At 43.1% G+C, this 19592-nt stretch overlaps 2 protein-coding genes across 3 annotated transcripts; one reads left to right on the top strand and one right to left on the bottom strand.

The window, feature by feature from the left end:
- Window positions 1-630: 630 nt before the first annotated feature.
- On the bottom strand, window positions 631-10568 carry ccdc3a (coiled-coil domain containing 3a). Its single transcript, XM_071502084.1, has 3 exons — window positions 9759-10568; window positions 9142-9319; window positions 631-3017 (listed from the first exon to the last, which is right to left on the bottom strand). The coding sequence occupies exons 1-3, from the start codon at window positions 10163-10165 to the stop codon at window positions 2712-2714; spliced, it is 891 nt and encodes a 296-aa protein (XP_071358185.1). The 5' UTR covers window positions 10166-10568; the 3' UTR covers window positions 631-2711.
- A 1890-nt stretch (window positions 10569-12458) lies between these two features.
- On the top strand, window positions 12459-19149 carry optn (optineurin). 2 transcript variants are annotated; one of them, XM_071502082.1, is made up of 13 exons: window positions 12459-12623; window positions 13674-13789; window positions 14052-14254; window positions 14393-14554; window positions 14764-14948; window positions 15074-15167; window positions 15382-15497; window positions 15678-15827; window positions 16082-16166; window positions 17211-17369; window positions 17497-17639; window positions 17752-17834; window positions 18165-19149. In XM_071502082.1, exons 2-13 carry the CDS (start codon window positions 13678-13680, stop codon window positions 18275-18277), a joined length of 1605 nt encoding a protein of 534 aa, XP_071358183.1. In that variant the 5' UTR covers window positions 12459-12623; window positions 13674-13677; the 3' UTR covers window positions 18278-19149. The 2 variants fall into 2 exon arrangements, with proteins under 2 accessions (XP_071358183.1, XP_071358184.1); XM_071502083.1 differs by lacking the exon at window positions 12459-12623 and adding an exon at window positions 12771-12910.
- Window positions 19150-19592: the final 443 nt, after the last annotated feature.

Consider the following 19592-nt stretch of genomic DNA (forward strand, 5'->3'; position numbering starts at 1 on the left):
CATGTGGCCTTTGTTATTTCTCATCGATCATTAAATGCAGGTCAGAATTATTCCTCACCTCTTCATCACAGTGTGTTTTTATGTTCCCATGCACAAGACAAAAACTGCAGTTGAGCGTTTGATGTCTTTTCTCTCTGCGTCCGGCCTGCTGCCTCTCATTCTGTCGCGTTTTGTTTTGCCTGCACTGACCGAGGTCTGGCGATGTGACGGACGCTCGCCTCCCTCCACAGCTTTGGGTTTTTCAGACTGAATTAGAGGAATATTTCAGCGACGTCCTGCTGTTCAGAACACTGCTGCCCACACAAACACATTCCAGTCACTTGATGGACCAGACACACACACGCGCACACACACTTTCTCTCCCCAAATGGTGCACATATACACATACAGTGTCTCCTCTGACCTTAACCTCCCTTTACACTCTCTGTGTGATGCTGCAGAGCTTAACACAACCACTAGTGTATGTGTGTGTGTGTGTGTGTGCGTGTGTGTGTGTGTGTGTGTGTGTGTGTGTGTGTGTGTGTGTGTGTATGTATGTGTGTGTGTGTGTGTGTGTGGTTATTTGTTTTTTGTACTCCAGTGACCCAGATGTTGATTCCTCTTCAAAACACTGTCAACTTCACACTGTTGTTCGTCCAACTTAGATTTTATAAGCAGAAAAACATTCATACAAAAATATTCACACACAGGCTGATGTTCCAGACTTGAATTAATAATAAATGAACCTTCTCAAACATCCCAGAATTATCATTCACAGACACAGGCTACCACTCTGCTCTAAATATCATTTGAAGTGAAATGTGATCAATAATGGCATGTTTGAAATTAAAAGTCATGTCTCATATCAGTGATCCATTAGGCCATGATCACATAAAAGGCTATTTGAATGTTATTAAGTTCAAGTGTCACAAAAGCTACAGAAACTGAAAGAAAAATGCCACCACAGGTTTCAATTACTCAAATTACTATGTATTTTGTGGAGGAGGTTGCTTGCAGTAATGAATCCGCAGAGAATTACCACCTGACTCTGCAGTTTCACTAAGCACTGCAGAATATTTAGCGTCTTTCAGTTCATTGTTTTGGTTTTGCAGCCCGCAACTGAACCGTTTTGGTGTCTACAGCACCAAACAGCTCAGTAAAGCTATACATAGTGGAGCCTCTAGTGATAGGATATTCCCTCAGTGATTGGTGGCTAAAAGGAAAGTAAATATAGGACTTAAATTCATTAGTTGGCCAGAAACAAAACTCCAGATGAATGCTAATGTTGTTTAATGTCTCCTGGATGTGTAAGTCTGCTACTGTTTGCTAAAACGTTAGCCATATCAACCTAGAGAGATAACATGTCACTGTTATGTTCACAGTACATTTCTGCTGCTTTGTTTTTGCAGTTTTAAAGGTCCTATATTTTAATATTTTGGTGTTTTATTTGAAGTGTTGATATCTATGAAAGATATATTTGTGGTTTTAAGAACCAAAAACCATCTCAGTTTTACATCTCCTCTCCCAGGCATCTCTCTGGAGCTCTAGTAACAACAGGTCAGTGAGCCAATCAGAAGAGAGGAGGCTCTGAGCTTCTCATCTGATTGGCTGAATGTTTGCTGAGTGATTGAATAAAAATATAGCAGATTTCAGGTAAACACTCTGAGAAACCAAATCCTGCAAGGTTGGATGGTGGGTCCAGGTGGGTGAGGCACAGGGCGTGGCTGAGAGCAGTGACTGCTTTGTTGTGACATCACAAAGTTACAGAAGTCCTGACAGCTCATTTTAAGGCACAGTTTCTGAATACAGGCTGTGTGCATTTCTCTGTGGACTGAGACTTTGATACTTTCACAGTATTAATATAGAACCTAGACCTGCTTTATAATCAAAATAGACTTGGACATTACACTTTATACAATATGGGACCTTTAAATATCAGAATATGAATTTTTCTTCTTTTTTTGTGTGTGTTTAGACTATGAAAACTAACTATGTTAGTTGGTGCACTTACTAGAGCCAGATTTAAAAAAATAAATCAATGCAGCAGAAGCCACTACTTTTAGTCTGTCTACACTTCCCATTCAATAGCACCTATTGTTAGACCCTGCCTAGCTAGCAAACAATGATGTCATTGAAACTTCATGTCCTCAGTGTGAGGACATCACTGGGGTTGTTTGACACAGGTGGAGTTTATATTAAACTATATTCGTTTTTGTTTTAAAGTATTGACTTCTTCAGGCTTGGAAAACAAGACAGTTGTGAATGGCAACCAGAATAATAATAAAATAATGTCACTCACACTCTGATAAGCGCCTGCTGATGCTGTTACTATTGCTCATTCACAGTTGTGCTTAGTGTTGGAGTAAAATCCCATCTAATGTGATCACGGCCTGAGAGGAGCCCTGGAGAAGCTGAAGAACTGCTCCACCTGTAAGAGGAATTATCCAGAACATAAATGTTTGGATCTGTTTCAGGAAACTTTTCTGCTCTTTTGTCAGATGACCAGGAATCGTCCTGACCCTAACTGTTGTGTTATTGCAATCAGGGATATAAAAGACAGAAAGAGTGCTTTACTTACATTAAAACTATGCAGATTATAACTTTAAAAGTGTGTTTACTCATTTGTGACGACTATTTGTTTGTCCCTTGCTTAGAGACCGCCCAGCAGTCTCTCACTCTCCACAGCCAATCTTCAGTCCAAGTGTGTGGCAGGTCGGGGCAGGTGGAATGAGTTAAAGTTGCATTCGCTGGCGCATTGCAGTGCTTGCATAACGGCCAGGTGGAGGTTCCTCCTGCGTGATGGCGTTCAGGTGGTGCCCCTCTCTCCGCTCAGCACTCTTCAGCCTCTCTCGCAGCTCCTGCAGCGCCTTCTCGGCCCTGCGCGTGGCCTTGCGCGCGTTCCTCAGGGAACGCTTCACCTTGCGAACGCGCTCCTTCAGCTGCCGGTTCCTCCGCTCCGCCGCGGCCAGGCGCTCCTGCAGCTTGCGGCCTCGCTCCTCCTCCTCAAACAGCGCCGCCTGCACCGAGGAGCACAGCAGCTGCAGGGCAGAGGAGAGGGAAAGTGTGCAGTAAGTCAACATGCAGGAGGGTTTGTTTTTTTTTTAAACAAGCTAACCAAACTGTTGTAAACCACCAGCTGCCATCTCATCAGCTGGTTGTGCAGTGTGGGAGCACTGGTGATGTCGTTTTCCCAGCAGCTTCTCTGAGAAAATGAAGAAAAACATTTTGATCTCGGCGGTGCTGCTGTTTATCTCTTCCTATCACGCTTGGAAGGAGGGAGGATACATAGGCGCCTTACTCCTCATTCAAAAACACATGCATGTTGTTTATGTGTGCCTGTCTGTGCCACCTCCATCTCCCTGACAGTCCCTCCCTGACAATGCAAGGGTCACGCACTTCCATGTTTAGTGGCCCAAATTTTCCAACTCATTATTAGACCAGAGCTGACCTGGACCAGCAGGGTTCACAGGGGTGAATGCTCTCGCAGTGGGGAGTGTGTGTGTGTTCATGCACAGCTGCATTCAGCCAGAGGAACGAACAAACCGACATTATTACCACCCTCAGTTTACAAACAGTATCTGAGGCTAATCTGGGCTCTTCATCTTGGTAAATGCATTAAAACATGCTGTGCAGAATATTAATGATACAGTTTAACTACAGTATTCAATCTGGTTTTCTTCACTGCACCTGCAATGATTCACCCAAACACATTCACAAAATGTTAAAAGAACTTGCTGTGGCGTGTTTTCACCAGCCTCAGGAGGCGACACGAGTCCACCTCACATCTAACATCAAACAAATGAATCATAATCCCACAATTTCCCCACAACAGTTTATGGTCTCCAGCTATTTTCACATATTCTGAAGTTTGTCTTGGTGCCAGTACAGTGTAAGAAATATTTTATGAAATATACTTGTCCTCTTTGTGGTGGTTGCTTGATTGATGGAAATCATATACAAAGATTTAGCTTATTTTAGATTAGTAAATGTAACAAGTGTATTTGTCTCCGTGCTGAATATTGTGTATATATACTGAACCAAAATATAACAGCAACAATTTTGTGCTTGCTCACATTTTTCATGAGTTGAAATGAAAGATCTAACATTTTTTTCTATTAACATAAAAAACATCTTCCTCTCAAATTTTCTTTGCAAATGTGTTTAAATCTGTATTTGTGAGCATTTCTCATTTACCAAGATCATCCACCTGACGGGTGAGACATATCAAGACGCTGATTACACGGCATGATTAGTGCACAGGGGTGACCTGGGCTGGTCACAATAAGAGGCCACTTTAAAATGTGCAGTTTTATTTTGAAAAAATACATTTATCAGGTACTGAACTTGGGCTACAGATGTGCATTTTTTTATGGAAAGGATATCTCAGTATATTTCATTTTTATAAGGTCAGTTCAACCAGAATAAAACCTTTTACTGGAGCTAGAGACAGAGAAGGGATATTGCATGCAACAACAGTCCCCCAGCTATAATCGAGCAAGGGGCATTAAATTGCATGGTTTTTCCCATGGACCACAAGGTCATGGACCCAGACAAGTGAGTCTTTTTCCATTTTCCTTTTCTTCCCATTCACTTAGACTGCAGTCAAATCCAGATTATATAACACTGTTTTGTTTTTTTTTTTAGTTTGAACCCTTTGTCATGCTCATAGGAAGACTCTCAGTAGGACGTCCCCAACACACACACACACGTACGAACACACACCACCTGTCAAAACATCTGGGTGTTACCTGCCTGCTGTTCAGCATCATCTGTATAAACAGTATTTAGAGGATATGTGAAGACACACATGCATTTACACAGTGTCCTCAATTTCAAGTTTTAAAGGCAGAAACAGGAAAACTGTCGCGATCAAGGCTGCAGGAAGTCAAAATTAAGGGTGAGTTTAATGTCAGATATTCAGTGTCCACTGAACAATATATTTACGTTAACAACGGAATGAGGGACTGTGTGTATTAAGAGTTGCTTGTTGTGACAAACCCACAGATGGTTATCACCAGAGTTTCAGCATCATTCAGCTCATGGCTCTGGTTTTATGGTCAGAAACTTCACTGTTCTGGTCGAGTCTCATCCGGTTTCCAGCTACAGCAGAAAGTTGAAAACAGCAGGCTTAAGATCAGAAGCTAGCAAGTGAACCAAGTGGAGCATTTAGCAGCTAAATAATGCGGAGCAGCTCCAATACATTCAGTTCTGCTTACATATAAAATATGATTTGAAATATGGACCAAATATACAGTAGTACACTTAGTAAGGGAGATGGGAGGATGGTTGTAATGTTCTTGTGTGTATCTTTGAGCCAATATTAGTTTCATGTGTCTGCCTTTAAATGATGCCGGTGTTATCTCTGCAACACAAACAGAAAATGCAGGGTTTAGTGTCAGACACAAGGAGTGAAATGTTACAGTTCACTTCATTGTTCAGGTTAGTCCATGAGCTAGCCTACCTTACAGCTAACAGCTAAAACATTAGCTCTGACAGCTGGCATGAAAGACATCTACACAGACACAATAAACATGATTTAAGATGGACTGTTAAACTACATAGAAGACAAACCTGTCACAAAAATAAATGAAGTAAAAAAAATGAAAATAAAAACTTGCGTCCTCTCTGTATAAAGTCTGACATGTGATGAGACAAGCTGGTTCTCTGGTGCCATGCAACCTTCACTGACCAACCACATGAGAGACTCAACACCACTGAGGGTGTTTCAGTGATTTTCACTGCGACACCACTGACAAGGCTCTGAGGGTTAATGTGAGCAAGCATGAGGTTGGAGCTTTGGCACGATGCCTCTCAGTATATCTCACCCCGGACCAGACAGAAGCACCACCTGCTTTTTATTTCATTACAAAACAGCAAGATGGAGAGAGGAGGAGCGTGTGTGTGTGTGTGTGTGTGTGTGTGTGTGTGTCCAGCCTGACCCAACTGCTCATTTATTTATCCAGGCTTTTGATTTCTCTTTCTAACTTTATATAGACCCTCAGCATGAGTCCAGCTACCCTGACACACACACACACACACACACACACACACACATACACACACTTCTTAATGTCTTTAAGGCTTCCCTATTGACGTCAAAGAGACAAGCCAGGGTTTTTCGTCTTCTCCCTGAGCTTTTATTTTGCTGTGTGTGTGTGTGTGTGTGTGTGTGTGTGTGTGTGGGTAGAGGAGGTCAGAAAAGATACAAAAAGAAAAGAGAAAGTGAGAGATAAAAAAAGCAAAAGGCAGAGAAGGACAGAAGAACAAAGATCAGACACACACACACACCCACACACACACACACACACAGTATTCATCTTGGGCTTTAACCACTGAGAGAAACAGGCCCACTGAGTGTCCACATAAAATGTTAATGAGAGTCAGAAAACTTGTTAAAGGTGTTTACATGACAGTTACAACTGGAGTATTCCCTCACTGTGGTGGAATCAGGTCATTAGAGCGCATGTAAACATGGAAATGTGCTGATGAAGAGGTATTTGTTGAATGTGTCTATCTTACTGTGACCTCTCGAAAGAAAGAGACCAAGAGAAAATGTGAAAAAAGATGTCTGGTGTCTTTAAGTTTAAGGGAAATGTGTGTTAAACAGATGAAGAGTGAGCTCACAGGAGCCTCTACCTCTGGCTCAGGGTAAAAGCGGCTCAGCAGGCTGCTGATAGGAGGAGGCTTTGAACAAAAGCTAATTAAGGGTTCTGGCAGAAAAGTGGAGGAAGTCTCTTGTCTGTCCTTTTGGAGGGGTGTCTGGTTCCCATGAGGCTGAAACCAGAAGCAAACCACCTCCCCGCTCCAATTTTAAGGAATGTTTAGTGTTTTTAACTCCAGCTGAAGGATGTCTTGACTCCTCAACACACTGGGAGAAAAGATATAACCATGGACATCCTTCAGCAAAAAACAAGAACTCAAGATAGTGAAATTAGAAATAGGATCTTGTTTTTCTTATTTCATTTACAGCCCAAGCCAAACAGAAGGAAAGAAAGAGAAGAGGGAGAAGTGTTTAAGGAGAGACATGAAGAGGAAGAAGAAGGTCCTTAGGTCTCATAGTGCTCCATAAATTCCCAAAGAGAAACACCTGTTTGGCATCCAACCTTCCCTGAAGGTCGCGGCCTCTGCATGTGGGAGCTTGTCCTCTAAATGAGCAATGCATTTAACCCCTGTCTGACTGACCTCTGACCTCATAGCTCAGAAGCCTGGAGGTCAAACATGAAGAGAAAGGGAGGGGAAGCCCCCATACCACCACACCTCCTGCACCTTTACTGGTTTAACTCCACAGTTTTGACTGTGGACGATGAAGAAGACAATAAATACATTTTGGGAACAGTAAGCCTTGTCAGTGCCTACGAAAGCTGGAGGCAAGTGTGTAACTTTTTCAGGTTTTTAAACTCACACCTTATGGTGTATTTTTTAACATAATACAAAACATATAAGTGAAATAATCAGTCAACACCATGACTGAGTATTTTCACCTTGAACTGCAGTGAACCAATGACAGTCTCATAAAAACATATTCAGACAGTCAGGGATTCATATGTCACAAACCGAACCGAACCAGGGCAAAGCAAACCTGAAACCTTGTCAGTACAGAGAGTGAGAGTTTGCATTAGCACAACCACTAACACTGTGTCAGCCACTGCCAGTTACAAGCGAACAAACAACAAATAAAGCAAATAAAAGATGCTAACTATGAAAATTCAGCTCTGATTGGTTATACTCGTCTCCACCGACTTCAGAAGTGACTTGGTCTTGTCTATAATGGAATGAGATTTGATCTGGACTCGTCTCATATAAATGTTTACTTGATTAGTCTCTGTTGACTTTAAACATGACTTGGTTTGTCAACTTGACTTTGAATCTGTCTGATGACTTGAGATCTGACTTGGACCCTTCTCAAATGAAGTTTGACTTGTCTCCACAGTCTTTTGATTGATTTTTGACTTGACTTGGACTTATTCCAAAAGGCCAACTCCCATTCGTATCCAGTAGCCTTTCAAAACATCACATTGACTAAACCGCAAACGTACATGATCCGATCCAAAATCCAAATCTACTCAAAAGTTCCTCTTGAATCTGTTCAAAAGGAAGACAAGTCCTCGTGTCTTCTTCTCTCCAGCTGCCTTGTTGTGTCTTGTTTAAGGTGCAACCTGCTCATATCAGTGAGGTGTGATAATAAACACTTCTATCTCTGTTGACAGGGTTCAGCTCATCTCTGGTCCCAGGTCAGCAGGTTTGTTGCTTCATACTGACGTGGATCGAAGCTGAAGACCGACACACTTTCAAACTGCTGCCTGTCAAAGATGTGGATCTCTGCTATTTGACCTTTGATCCCTGGACAGCCAGCATCCTGTCGGCCTGAGGAGTCAGAAACTCGGACCTCGGCCAATCAGTGATTGCTTTGATCTTCAAAACGCTGGGACGTGATAACATGGGAGCAAAAACATGATCTCATGTCAGTTCTGCAGTGCATGTGTGTGTTCTTGTATCTGTTGTTATCCTCTTGGAAATCAAAACAGTGAGGCAATGTGTGTATGTGTGTGTAGGTGTGTGTGTAGCTCTGAAGTGTGCCAGAGGGTAGTTACACTGTGATTCTACTGATCCTCACCACATTCCTGTCAGCAGAGTCACAACTCAACTAAGGATTAGGTGTCCACACACACACACACACACACACACACACACACAAACACACACTCAGACACACAAACCGAACCAGACCTCACTCTGCTGTTTCACTTTTCCTCCAACACACACTGAACTCACATTCACATTTCAGCAACATCCCCCACCTCCAGTTCCCTGCACCCTGCTGTTCATGGACCGTTAATCTGTTATCTCCATGGTAACCAGATGCCGTTGGATTTGTTTACATCCTATGCAAACACCAAAAAAAGCTGACCAGAGTCAGACTTCAAGAAGGAGACATTATGCTGCTCAGAAAGTAATGAGGTTGTACAAGACGATGGGAATCAGGACAACCTCATGTCAGAGTCATTTTTGTTTTCAGGTAGCAGAAAGTATTACTATGGCAACCAGCTATCCAATCATACTGCATATTAGTCTTTAGGGTTCCAGTTGTTGGTCTCGTCTTCTTCGTAAATGACACTTTATCAGACAAAGGGTGTATGTGGTGGAAACAGTGTGATGCCCTACCCTGCTGTCCTCCTGGGTGTCCCACTCAGGGCTGAAGGTGTGGAATGGCTGGCTCCCTTGGGTGCAGTTGGAGAACTGGAAGAGGCTGGAGAATGTGCGCCTGTTCTCAGTGGTGTCGGGGAAGATGGCGTCCTGGAAGTTGACGCCATGGGGGAGGATGTTGTAGTTCTCGTCCATCCTGCAGGTGACATGAACAGGAGGAACAGGTAAAGTCTTCTTGTGCAAGAATAACAAGCAGCTGCAGATTTAGTAGGTTGCACAAACTAATTTCTTAATGCAAACACTGACAACTCACAGAGCAAAAATGTTTTTATTTGAGATTCTATCAGTGCTGACTAGAAATACAGCACATGTTCATTTTGAGTCATCATCACCAAGACTTGGTCTGTGATTTCACATCTGACTCTGTAATCTGCTCCAAGACAAACAGTGAAACGACTGGAAAGTTATTACAGTGTTAGTTTACAGCTGCTATCAGGCTAAATGAACCTCAGTCTGGCAAAACGTTTTATGAGCTGCAGTTTAATTTGTGTGTCAACAATAACACTTACTTTAGACTGTTGTGAGTGCAGTCTGAGTTAGTATTTGGAGTCTAGTTATCTGGCCTTGCACCTCACCTGAGGAAGAAGAAGTAGGAGTAGTTCTCCATTACGGTGTGGGACTGGCAGGACAGGTAACCTAGCCCGGTCAGGTTGAGCCTAGATCCAGAGGGTACCTCCAGCATGCTGCCCCAAGCCTGGTCGCACAGCAGCTCCACCTCTGCCGAGTACAGGAGCCCTTCCTCCGCGCCCTCGTACCCGTACCCGAACCCGAAGGGCAGCGAATTGTACAGGCTGCCCGCCCCACCGCCCAGTGGCTCTCGGTGGATCGCCAGGACCCGGGCGTACACAATGATCTCCGCCAGCTCCGCCCGGCAGCCCTCGCTCAGCGGCCGCCACTCGGAGGGCAGCTGGCACCCGTGCGTAAAAGTGTCCGGATGCGCGAAGACGCAGAGCGCTGTGAGGAGGAGAGCCGTGGAAAACATCCCGAGGAGCCGAACAAGTCCTCGATGGCACTTTAACCTGTCGCGATGCTTCACTGGAGAAAAGTTTGCTCAAGTTTTTGGTCAATCTTGACTCTTTTATGCAGATGATTAGTTCCTTCAGTGCATCCAAGTTGCTTAAAATCTGGGTTTCAAAAGTTGCATTTATAAAGAACTCAACACATCTGGTGGCTACCTGACAACTTAAGGATGCTCCACTTGACCAAAACACCAATATGCAAAATAATGATTCTCTCCACACTCTGCCATGAACTAACCTTGCAGAGAATCTGACTTTTTCATTGTTTCAGACTCTGTCAAATAAAATAAAATGAAAAGCTCAGTGTGCAGAAAGTTCAACTACTCCAACCTGTTGCTGTGCTCCCAGTGTTTCCCTCTCATCTGTCTGCAGAGGGAGAGAAGAGCTTCTCCAGAGCCCACCGGTGCTGCGTTCAGGGACTTGTGTGACGTTCTGACATCTGATACTTCCATGTGGGCCGCTCCGCTGCATCCAAATACTGTTTTGTCATAAGATTAATGAACTTTATTTTGGACTTGTTGAACTCACGTTCTTCAGATTATAAAACAAATAACAAGTACTTAAAGTCTAATCCAACACACGTAAACAAATAGGCTATGATTGATGAGCTGTTCTGGTAAGCCACAACCTGAAAAATGATCACCAACTGAAACAAAACGTGTTTTTCCCTTCATGGTGAGAGAGGTCATAACTGAATTGAAACTCAGAAACGTTTTTAATGTCATTCTTGCAACTAATATTTTCCTACATGGCGTTGAAAGCATCTCAGAAAAACAGAAACGGATAAAATCAATAAATCCGACAGTAGACGAGCAGAGTGATGTCCAAGGGAGAGTACATTCAGATGAGCAACCTCCAGACTACCCAGAGTTAGTTTTTGGGCTCCCTGGAAATTTCATGGGCCCTCAGTGAGGAAGTTGAAAGTGCTCCAGGGGGCACTGTGTGAGCTCTTGTGGCATTTGAAAAGGATTTAAGTAGGTTTCAGGGATTCTTGATCCAGGTGTGCTTTAGGTCCGTGATAGATGTTGAAGGGACCTTAACGGGTTGCTACTAGTCTTTGATAGAGATTTGGGGCGTTTTATAGAGGTGTGTGTGTGGGTGTGTGTGGTGGTGGTGAAGAGTGTCATATGAATGATATATATGAAGGATATATTTCACAGTCACTTTCGCAGACTGACAGTAGTAGTCCACAGAAGAACACAAGTGATGAGGAAGATGAAGGTCCGTCCCTCCACTGCAGTCATCTTGCGTTATTCCTCTGATTCCTTCTGAGTCCACTCTGCATGGATCCATTGCTCGGGCAACATCGCCATCTAGTGGAAACTTACGTGAACAGCAATTTATATATTTTTTCTTTTTATGTAACAAATGATTGAAATCGAATAATTGCTGTAATATTTTATATTTACCTAAAAGGGTTGCTATTATAATACGAAAGCAGAAATTGGTGATGTAGTCCATAATAGTCTATTCTGTGTTGTTGTTTTTTTTTAACAATATTGACACATATTTCATCAGGATTAATCACATTATGTGTTTTTTTTCCCCACAGACCAGTCATGACTGTGTGGGCGTGTGACGGGTAACTCCAGTCCCTTCTCAAAGTGCAAGGTGACTCCTGAAGGGAATTCCCGCGGACAGCTGACAGCTGGCTCCGCCCCCAGCTGCCAGGCTGCAACTGATGTGTAAACCATGCGGATGGACCTGTCCCCGCAGCGGCTCTGTTCACGCGATGCTGCGGATCATGCTCAAATCTGTTACTGCTCTGCGACGTCACTTCGAGGAAATGAAAACCTGAGTGAAACCCAAACAAGCCGGAGCTGCGTCACCCGACGAAAATTAGGCCAGAGGAGGCAGGAAGTGAGGCAAGCAAGCCTTTAAAATAAAAGCTCGAGGAGTGGATTTCATTTATAGAAAGTGGTCCAACTGTCAACAGCTGTTTAGAGACGCTGACAATTTTTACCACCTCATGTAATATCCATCCTAATTATGGCATCTTGACGTGCATAAGCCAAATTTAGTCCAGATTTCATACTGATTGCTTTCTCTTATCATAAGAAAATTCAGGACAAAGTATTATTAGATCAATCTAATCAATCCTAGCAACTTTTATCTTTTCTTCCTTTCCTCTAAGTATGAGGTTCAGTACAGCTAATTGAATAACTCACAGGCAATTAAAAAAAAAGAGAGAGAGATGTTGTCTCATTTGATTAGCTGAACTCTATTCCTCTGGAGTGCAAAGGAATTTTATTTTTGAAAACAGTAACCGGAAGCGCCCTGTGTCAGCTCACGACTTGACGTTGCTACGCACGAGAAACATCAGTACAAGGTTGTTGGAAACACTTCGCCGTCTGTCCGAGTGTTTCTTTACGTTTTCGGAGTGAACATTCAGACTGTGTTTGTCTCCGGAGCTGACAGCAGGTGAGTGAAAACCTTTCAACTTGTTTTACGTTTAATGTGACGCAGTTCGGTTTGGGTTGAACCGGATCCGTGTTGTGTAAGTTCCTGGTAACTTTTCAGTGTTTTTGAGAGTCGCGGACTGGATGGGCCCACCTGAGGAAAGCGAAAGTAAAATTAGACCGGATTTATAACGGAAGCCCACAGTGACTATTTCCATAAGATCTTTCCAGGCAGATTGGGTCTGTCTCAGTACACGGCGGTGTTAAAGTGCCATTTATCCCATTGGTCCTCACTGTTTTATTCCTGAAGTGAGTATGGTTACAGTTGAACCGTCGTATTTCTATGATAATACTTATTGTGGTCTTTATTTTAGGCGATTATACGGTAAATAGGCAGAAGTAGACATTAGTGCTCTCTATCGTTTAGATGAAATTAAATTATCATGTGACCTGCTGAGGAGATAACTCGGTTTCAGAGGCCGTGTCTGGGCTGTGTTTCTGCGGCAGCATGCTGAATCACTGAGTCACCTGGTGATGCCAACATGGAGTTGGTTGTTTGTTGATAAGGAAGCAATAGTAGTCTAAACATCTTATTGTTAAGATAGATTTTTAAAAACTATGCCGTAAAAGTGTGTCTGACAAAGATTGGATTAACAGCAGTGAGGTTTGCAGTCAGTCCATATTCTTCTCAGCAGACATGACAGTTATCTCTGAATTAAATAAACACTGCATGTCAGTGTGTGTAAAATCAGTCCTACAGTCTCTGCACAAATCATTAATAAGCCTAATATTCCAAAGAGAAACAGACAGATCATGTCAAATGTGAAAAAGCAACTTAGTGCAAAGACCTATAGCTGATTTTCTTCCCAGCTGTAGAAATGAAAGTAGCATTTCCCTCTGTTTTAACTGTCATGTTAATTTGCTGTGTATGTAAATCTTGTTCATCACAGATCAGATGACACTCCTGTACTATTTTCCCTGATAGTTACTGAGTCATTAGAGCTGTTATATCAATATTCAAAGTACCAGCAAGATCAAAACAATCTGTCTGTTATTCTGTTTATTTCCTTAGCGTCATGGCGTCTGGAGGCCCCATGATGAACGGTGACATCTCTCGCTCTCCTGGCACGCTGGAGGAAACCCTGCAGCAGATGAACATCCTCATCCAGGAGAACCGAGACCTGAAAGGTGAGAGTAGCTGTGTGGTCCGAGGACTGGGTTCAAGGTTGGCACACTTATCAGGACTGGCTGTGCTGTCATGGGTCAAAGGTCAGGATATTCCTGATGGCTCACATCAGGGTGGAGTTTCAGAGCTGTACTAGTACAGATCAGCTGTATGGGGATGGGAAAAGCAGAGGGCCAAAACCATGTAACAGCTATGGAAAGGGACATAATTCATATGACTCGGCTGGTACAACGTGCATTTACTCAAATCCTCTGTCTGCCTCAGAGGCTCTGCGCCAGACCAACCTGACGATGAAGGAACGTTTTGAGGGTCTGTCTGCGTGGCGGGAGAAGCAGCGGGAGGAGCGGGACTTCTTGGAGAGCAGGCTAGAGGAGGCTCGGTCCCGCATGGAGGGACTTACCCGCCAAAACCAGGAGCTGAGCAAGAGGCTGGAGGAGGCAGGGAAGGCAGGAGGATCCCAGCTGAGGGTGTGTGTTTCCAATAAGACTTCCTGTGTCTCATTGTACATGAAGTTCTACTAGATTATGCTTTTATCAAGTTGCATTATAACCAAATTAATACTTTAACTACTTAATATTCTTCATTGGTGACATGTTATGTCACAGGTAACAGCATCCAGTCAGGGTGCAGAGCTGGAGGCCCTGCGTGCCCAGGTTGCTCGCCTGCAGGCGGAAAAGAACGACCTGGTGGCCATGAACTCTGAGCTGCAGCTGAGGGCGGACCAGGACTCTCGGGATGATGACTTCATTGAGGTCATCAGGGTCTCGGTGAGGTGCAAAACACACACACGCACACACACACACACACACACACACACACACATTCAAAGAAATTAGAAAGACACTCATATGTAATCAGTAGTACAGTAGTATTCAATTATTATGTTAAATCATAGAAATCCAGATCAGATTTTTAATAAAAATACAGTCTGTGATCATGCATGTAAACCAAAGGTTTGGCGTGTTTCTCTCCCCAGGATGGAGGTGTTGATGGTGTGAACGATGTGTGCGGCACGGAGCGCAGCAGACGTCTGGAGCTGAGCATGACAGCGTCCCGGCTGGACAGCAAGGAGGTGACGGTGAGCCAGCTGCTCCAGTCGCTGAGGAACGAGACGCAGCGGGCCGATCAGCTGCAGAAAGAGCTGCAAAACTCTGCTTCCAGGTAGACGACTTACAGCAACCGTTCACCCTGTCTTTTTTCTTTTTTCAGTTATACCTTTTCATCTTCAGAAATCTTTTTGCCTTTATTTAATCTCACCTATTGAAATTTGTCACTTTATGTGACAGAATTAGAGAACTGGAGGAGGTGAAGAGTAATGTAGAGGAATCAACACAGACAACCCAGCCAGAGACTTCAGACACCAAGGAGGATTCTGGGAAGGTATTTTTTGCTCAGTAACAGTAGTGGTGTTTAAAGTGATGGAGTAAGCATCATAAATCCTGACAGAAGTCAGTTTATGTGAAATGGATAAATTACTGTCACTGTTGATTCTCCCTAACACTTAACAACGAATAAGAAAAGGAAGCTCAGCTTGATGTCCCTGATGGGAAATGTTTACCTTGCCATGTTTGTGTGTCATAATGCAAATATTCAGGCAGCATCTGAGGTGGAGAATCTCAAGTCTCAGATGATGACGCTGTTCAAAGAGCTGCAGCAGGCCCAGAGCAAGCTGGATGAAGCAGAAGGCATGAAGAAGAACCTGCAGGACAGGTTGGTTACATGTGATGCATTTTTAACATGCTAACTATATATAACCTATCATTTATGTTAATACTGCACTCTTAAAAACATTCAGGAAGATGCACCATTATCCAAACATGTACAGTTGTTTCCAGTTGTTTGTTTATCTGATGTCTCTTTCCTTCACTTTGATTATTTTGCTGTGTGCAGATGCCGGGAGGTGGAGCAGGATGTGGCGACTCTGAAGGCTCAGCTGGTGGAGAAACAGGCCGTTCAGTCGGAGAACGACCGGCTGAAGCTGCAGCTGGACAGCATGCAGGCCCAGAGCCAGATGGAGCAGAAGAAGGCTGGGGAGGAGAGGTCCGAGGGCACACACAAATACAGTATACACACACATTAACAGGTCATGTGCAAGGCTCCAAGAAAATATTGTGTTGACTCACTGTAAATATTGCAGCAAAAATACTATATGACCCTAATGCTTTGGAAGTCCCCATGCCATCATTAGTGTTTTTTCCCAGCAGTGATTAGACTATATTTGCACACACACACACACACACACACACACATATACCCTGAGTCACCGGTAACTTCCCTCCTCCCTCCCCCCACAGAAACACACTGGCTCAGCTGAAGGATGCATATACCAAACTGTTTGAAGACTACAATGAGCTCAAAGAGGAGAAGAAGAAGAGAGAGGTAACTTTTCAAAATCAGCAGCTGATTTCCACCAAAGCACATAAGTATGGGAGAATAAATCAAGAGTGGGTCTTGGTTCAGAGGAGATCTGGGGTTTTGTTGATGCGGTATTGATTTAACTATGTGTTTCAAATTGAGGCTGCAGTCAGTGTTGGTCTTACACTGGACTAAATGTGTTTCTAATATTGGCATGCTTGTAAATAGGGAGGACAAGTAGTGAAATTAATATCTCTCTAACTGTGGGAACAAAAACTGAGTATTATTATTTTTTTTTTTTTTACAGGTGTAGTTAGTGAAGTGACCATTGAGTTTATATAACATTTTCAACAACATATAAGAAACTGATTCTAATCTGAGCTGAAAATGTCACTTCACAATGAATTAAATGAGAAAAATCAACATAATTAGAAAATGCCCACATTAGAATGAATGAAGTCAGCATTTGCCAGTAGATGGCAGATTTCTCTCAATGCTTCATCCAGTTTTGAAAAAAAAATATTGAAATAAGAGTAAATGGTTATTATCAGCTGCCACTGAACAAACTGGGCAGTGTTGTGTATTCAGGCTCTGCCATCTGGCTCTCATAGCTGTATGGGATCTGGGGAGGGGTGGGAAGTCAGGTGGACTCTGACCGGGCAGGAGAGCTGTGGCCATTATCATCATTATCATCATTTACCTGAGGAGGCTGTGACTGTTCCAACATTCAGCGCTCTGGGACATGTTAATGTCCAGGACTTTATTACATCGTGTATATGTTTTGTAATCAGTCTGAAGGCACAAAATGTCCTGCAACATCATGGTGAAGTTACCAAACTGAGTGAACACTTATTTAGATTTCTAACTTAGTTCCTGAGTAAATGAAGGCGTCCCCCGCTGTGTTTGCATGCTTCAGTTTGGTGGCTGATTATCAGAGCAGGGAGGCTGTTCACTTCTGGGTTTAGTAGAAAAAAATGCCATGAGTGATGAACAGTAAAACAAACAGCCTGTGTTATAAACCCTTACTGAGCTGCAGACATGTTTGACGTTTGCCCTCTGGTGCTGCAGTCTCAACTGGTGCAGAAGGAGGTGGTGGACGAGCTGCAGGGCCGGCTGGCCACTGCTGAAGAGGCTCTGGCTGCTAAACAGAGCAAGATTGACGACATGAAGCAGGAGATTTTCCAGAAGGAGAAGGACCTGGAGACTATATCTGTGTTCCAGGCTCAGGTCAGTGGTAGTATCAGTGTTTTGATGTGATGCTGACTGCTCACACTTTGTCACATCAGAGGTTCACATGGCTCTCTTCAGTTTCCTGGTGGTCACCGTGTTTCTTGACTCTGTCGTCTCTGTGCAGGCGGAGGTCTACTCCTCAGACTTCTATGCTGAGCGGGCAGCGAGGGAGAAACTCCATGAGGAGAAGGAGCGTCTGGCTGCTCAGCTGGAGTTTGTGAAGAAGCAGAACACCCAGCTACAGGAGGAGATAGACTCACTGGGCCTGTACGGAAAAAATGGAAGATTTGAATTACATTTGTACAATATTTTGACTCTGGACATGTTTATCAGTGTGGCTCTAGTTCAATGCAGCCACTTTCTTTGTCTCTCTCCACAGGCAGTCACTGAACGAGATGCAGAGAAGACATCTTTCTTTGGGAGGAAGTCCACACGGAGCCGGTGCAGCTCTGGTTGGAAGAGGTACAGCTTCTTTTTTTTTTTTTTGCCCTGAGTTCAGCCTAACAGGCAGTTAGTTAGAAGTCCCCTGTCCTTTACCTGACTGATCGACCCTAAACATAGATCAGCTGACTTTTTTGGTCATCAGGGGCAGCACAAAAAGCTGTAAACACAACATTAATATATTACCATTTTATGAAGTTGCTCATTTACACATCCAACAGACACAGAGCTACTTTAGCCACAAGCTAAAACATGTTATTTGAGGCAGTCAGGGAGGTGAAGCTGGTTTAGAAGCTTAGCTGAGCGCGACTGAAACAGGCTCAGATTGTGATTAGTGTCTCTGACTCTCAGGTACCGACTGGCAGCATCAGGGAAACATTCCTGAACACGCCTGTCCCAAATGCAACGAGATCCTGCCAGACCTGGATTCCCTGCAGATCCACATCATGGACTGCATCAACTAGACCTCATCATCACCATAAGCATCTACAACAACAGCAGCAGCATTAGCACCTTATCCTGAGTCTTCCTCTGCTTTGACCTGTACATCGTCTTTGATCCCTGTTACAACACTCCACAGATCCCCTACAACATGAGCAACATCCACTGTACAATGGGAACACAGAATTCAAGTCAATGAGGTTAAAGCTGAGTCGAGGGTTACTGTGCAGGATAGGTCTGGGAATGAATGTGAAAAGAATATACCATATCTAGTATGTTGTATATTTGAAAACTGCTCAAAAACATTTGGAATAGTAACAAAATAATATATAGGACACATCCTCCTCTGTTAGGTTTGAGTGTGTGCCCTCTGGCACATCGTCTGTTTGTTGCTGTGATGAATGAAAACAAACTGAAGATTAAATTCCTCATGGCAAAACCAATCTGGAACATCAGAACGGGAAGTGCACGAACCCTTTTAAATAATCAACCAATTGAGCCTTTACAAGTTGTATTTGTTTACCAAGTTGGTCGCTGAAGGGTTTTTTAAAATGTTTTGACAGTTTCCTCATCAAACTGCAATGAAATTATTTCTATATTTTTGCTTGGAAAAGTATATTTTAGTTCATAAATGGGTTTTTGGTGTTAATATATAAAAGGAGCATGCACCATGTGGGCACTTTAATAGGTAGATATATATTTTATTTTCACTCTGCAAATGATATCTGGAAAATACAACGCACTATATTTAACTGGTTAATCAATCTGACTGTAAGGACAGCCCTTGTATGGTATGTGTATGTGCAGGAGGCTCAGAGGCTGATTTTGTGCTCTGTAGATTATACAGGCCTTCTGATTCCATGTTGTAATTCTGTCAATAAAAGTAATTTGCGGACTTCTGTTTATGTTTATTCATATAGTGACATAACAAAACCTGGAAGTTTCTTCTTTAAAGAAATTTAAATTTGAACTAATATTTTAGATAATGTTAATGAAAAATGATCCTGAACGTTGTGTGGTTTACTGTTTCAGCCCATTTAAGTTAGCCTTGCAGGCACACGTCCTCCTTGGCTACTATCCAATGCGTTAAGTTATAGATAGTTAAAAGACATAAGGAAACTGTTAAGGGTATAGTGTGGGTTTGTGGTTTGGTCTGTAAACCCAAGCGAGTAAGGTACAACTGTCTTAACTAAATGGAAGGTTTTCCTGGGAGCTAAAACTCGGGCAAAAAAAACACAGCTTTTAGGCTCCAGAGTTTGCCATGGAAAAATGTTACAACAAATTCAAGAGCAATAGAAATTTAAATTGGTCAATATATTTTATTCCCTCGTTAATATT

This window comes from Trachinotus anak, unplaced genomic scaffold (genome assembly GCF_046630095.1).
Source record: "Trachinotus anak isolate AG129_WGS33_773 ecotype Australia unplaced genomic scaffold, CSIRO_AGI_Tana_v1 ptg000018l, whole genome shotgun sequence".
NCBI classification, from domain to species: Eukaryota; Metazoa; Chordata; class Actinopteri; order Carangiformes; family Carangidae; genus Trachinotus; species Trachinotus anak.

Excerpts from the sequence above, each read along its gene's own strand:
- ccdc3a (XM_071502084.1), bottom strand. The coding sequence starts at position 10,165 with ATGTTTTCCACGGCTCTCCTCCTCACAGCGCTCTGCGTCTTCGCGCAT. Across the intron at positions 9,320-9,758 it reads TCCTACTTCTTCTTCCTCAG|GATGGACGAGAACTACAACA; the intron begins GTGAGGTGCAAG and ends TGTCACCTGCAG. Across the intron at positions 3,018-9,141 it reads ACACCCAGGAGGACAGCAGG|CTGCTGTGCTCCTCGGTGCA; the intron begins GTAGGGCATCAC and ends TCTGCCCTGCAG.
- optn (XM_071502082.1), top strand. The coding sequence starts at position 13,678 with ATGGCGTCTGGAGGCCCCATGATGAACGGTGACATCTCTCGCTCTCCT. Across the intron at positions 14,949-15,073 it reads CTGCAAAACTCTGCTTCCAG|AATTAGAGAACTGGAGGAGG; the intron begins GTAGACGACTTA and ends TTTATGTGACAG. Across the intron at positions 17,640-17,751 it reads GAGATAGACTCACTGGGCCT|GCAGTCACTGAACGAGATGC; the intron begins GTACGGAAAAAA and ends CTCTCTCCACAG.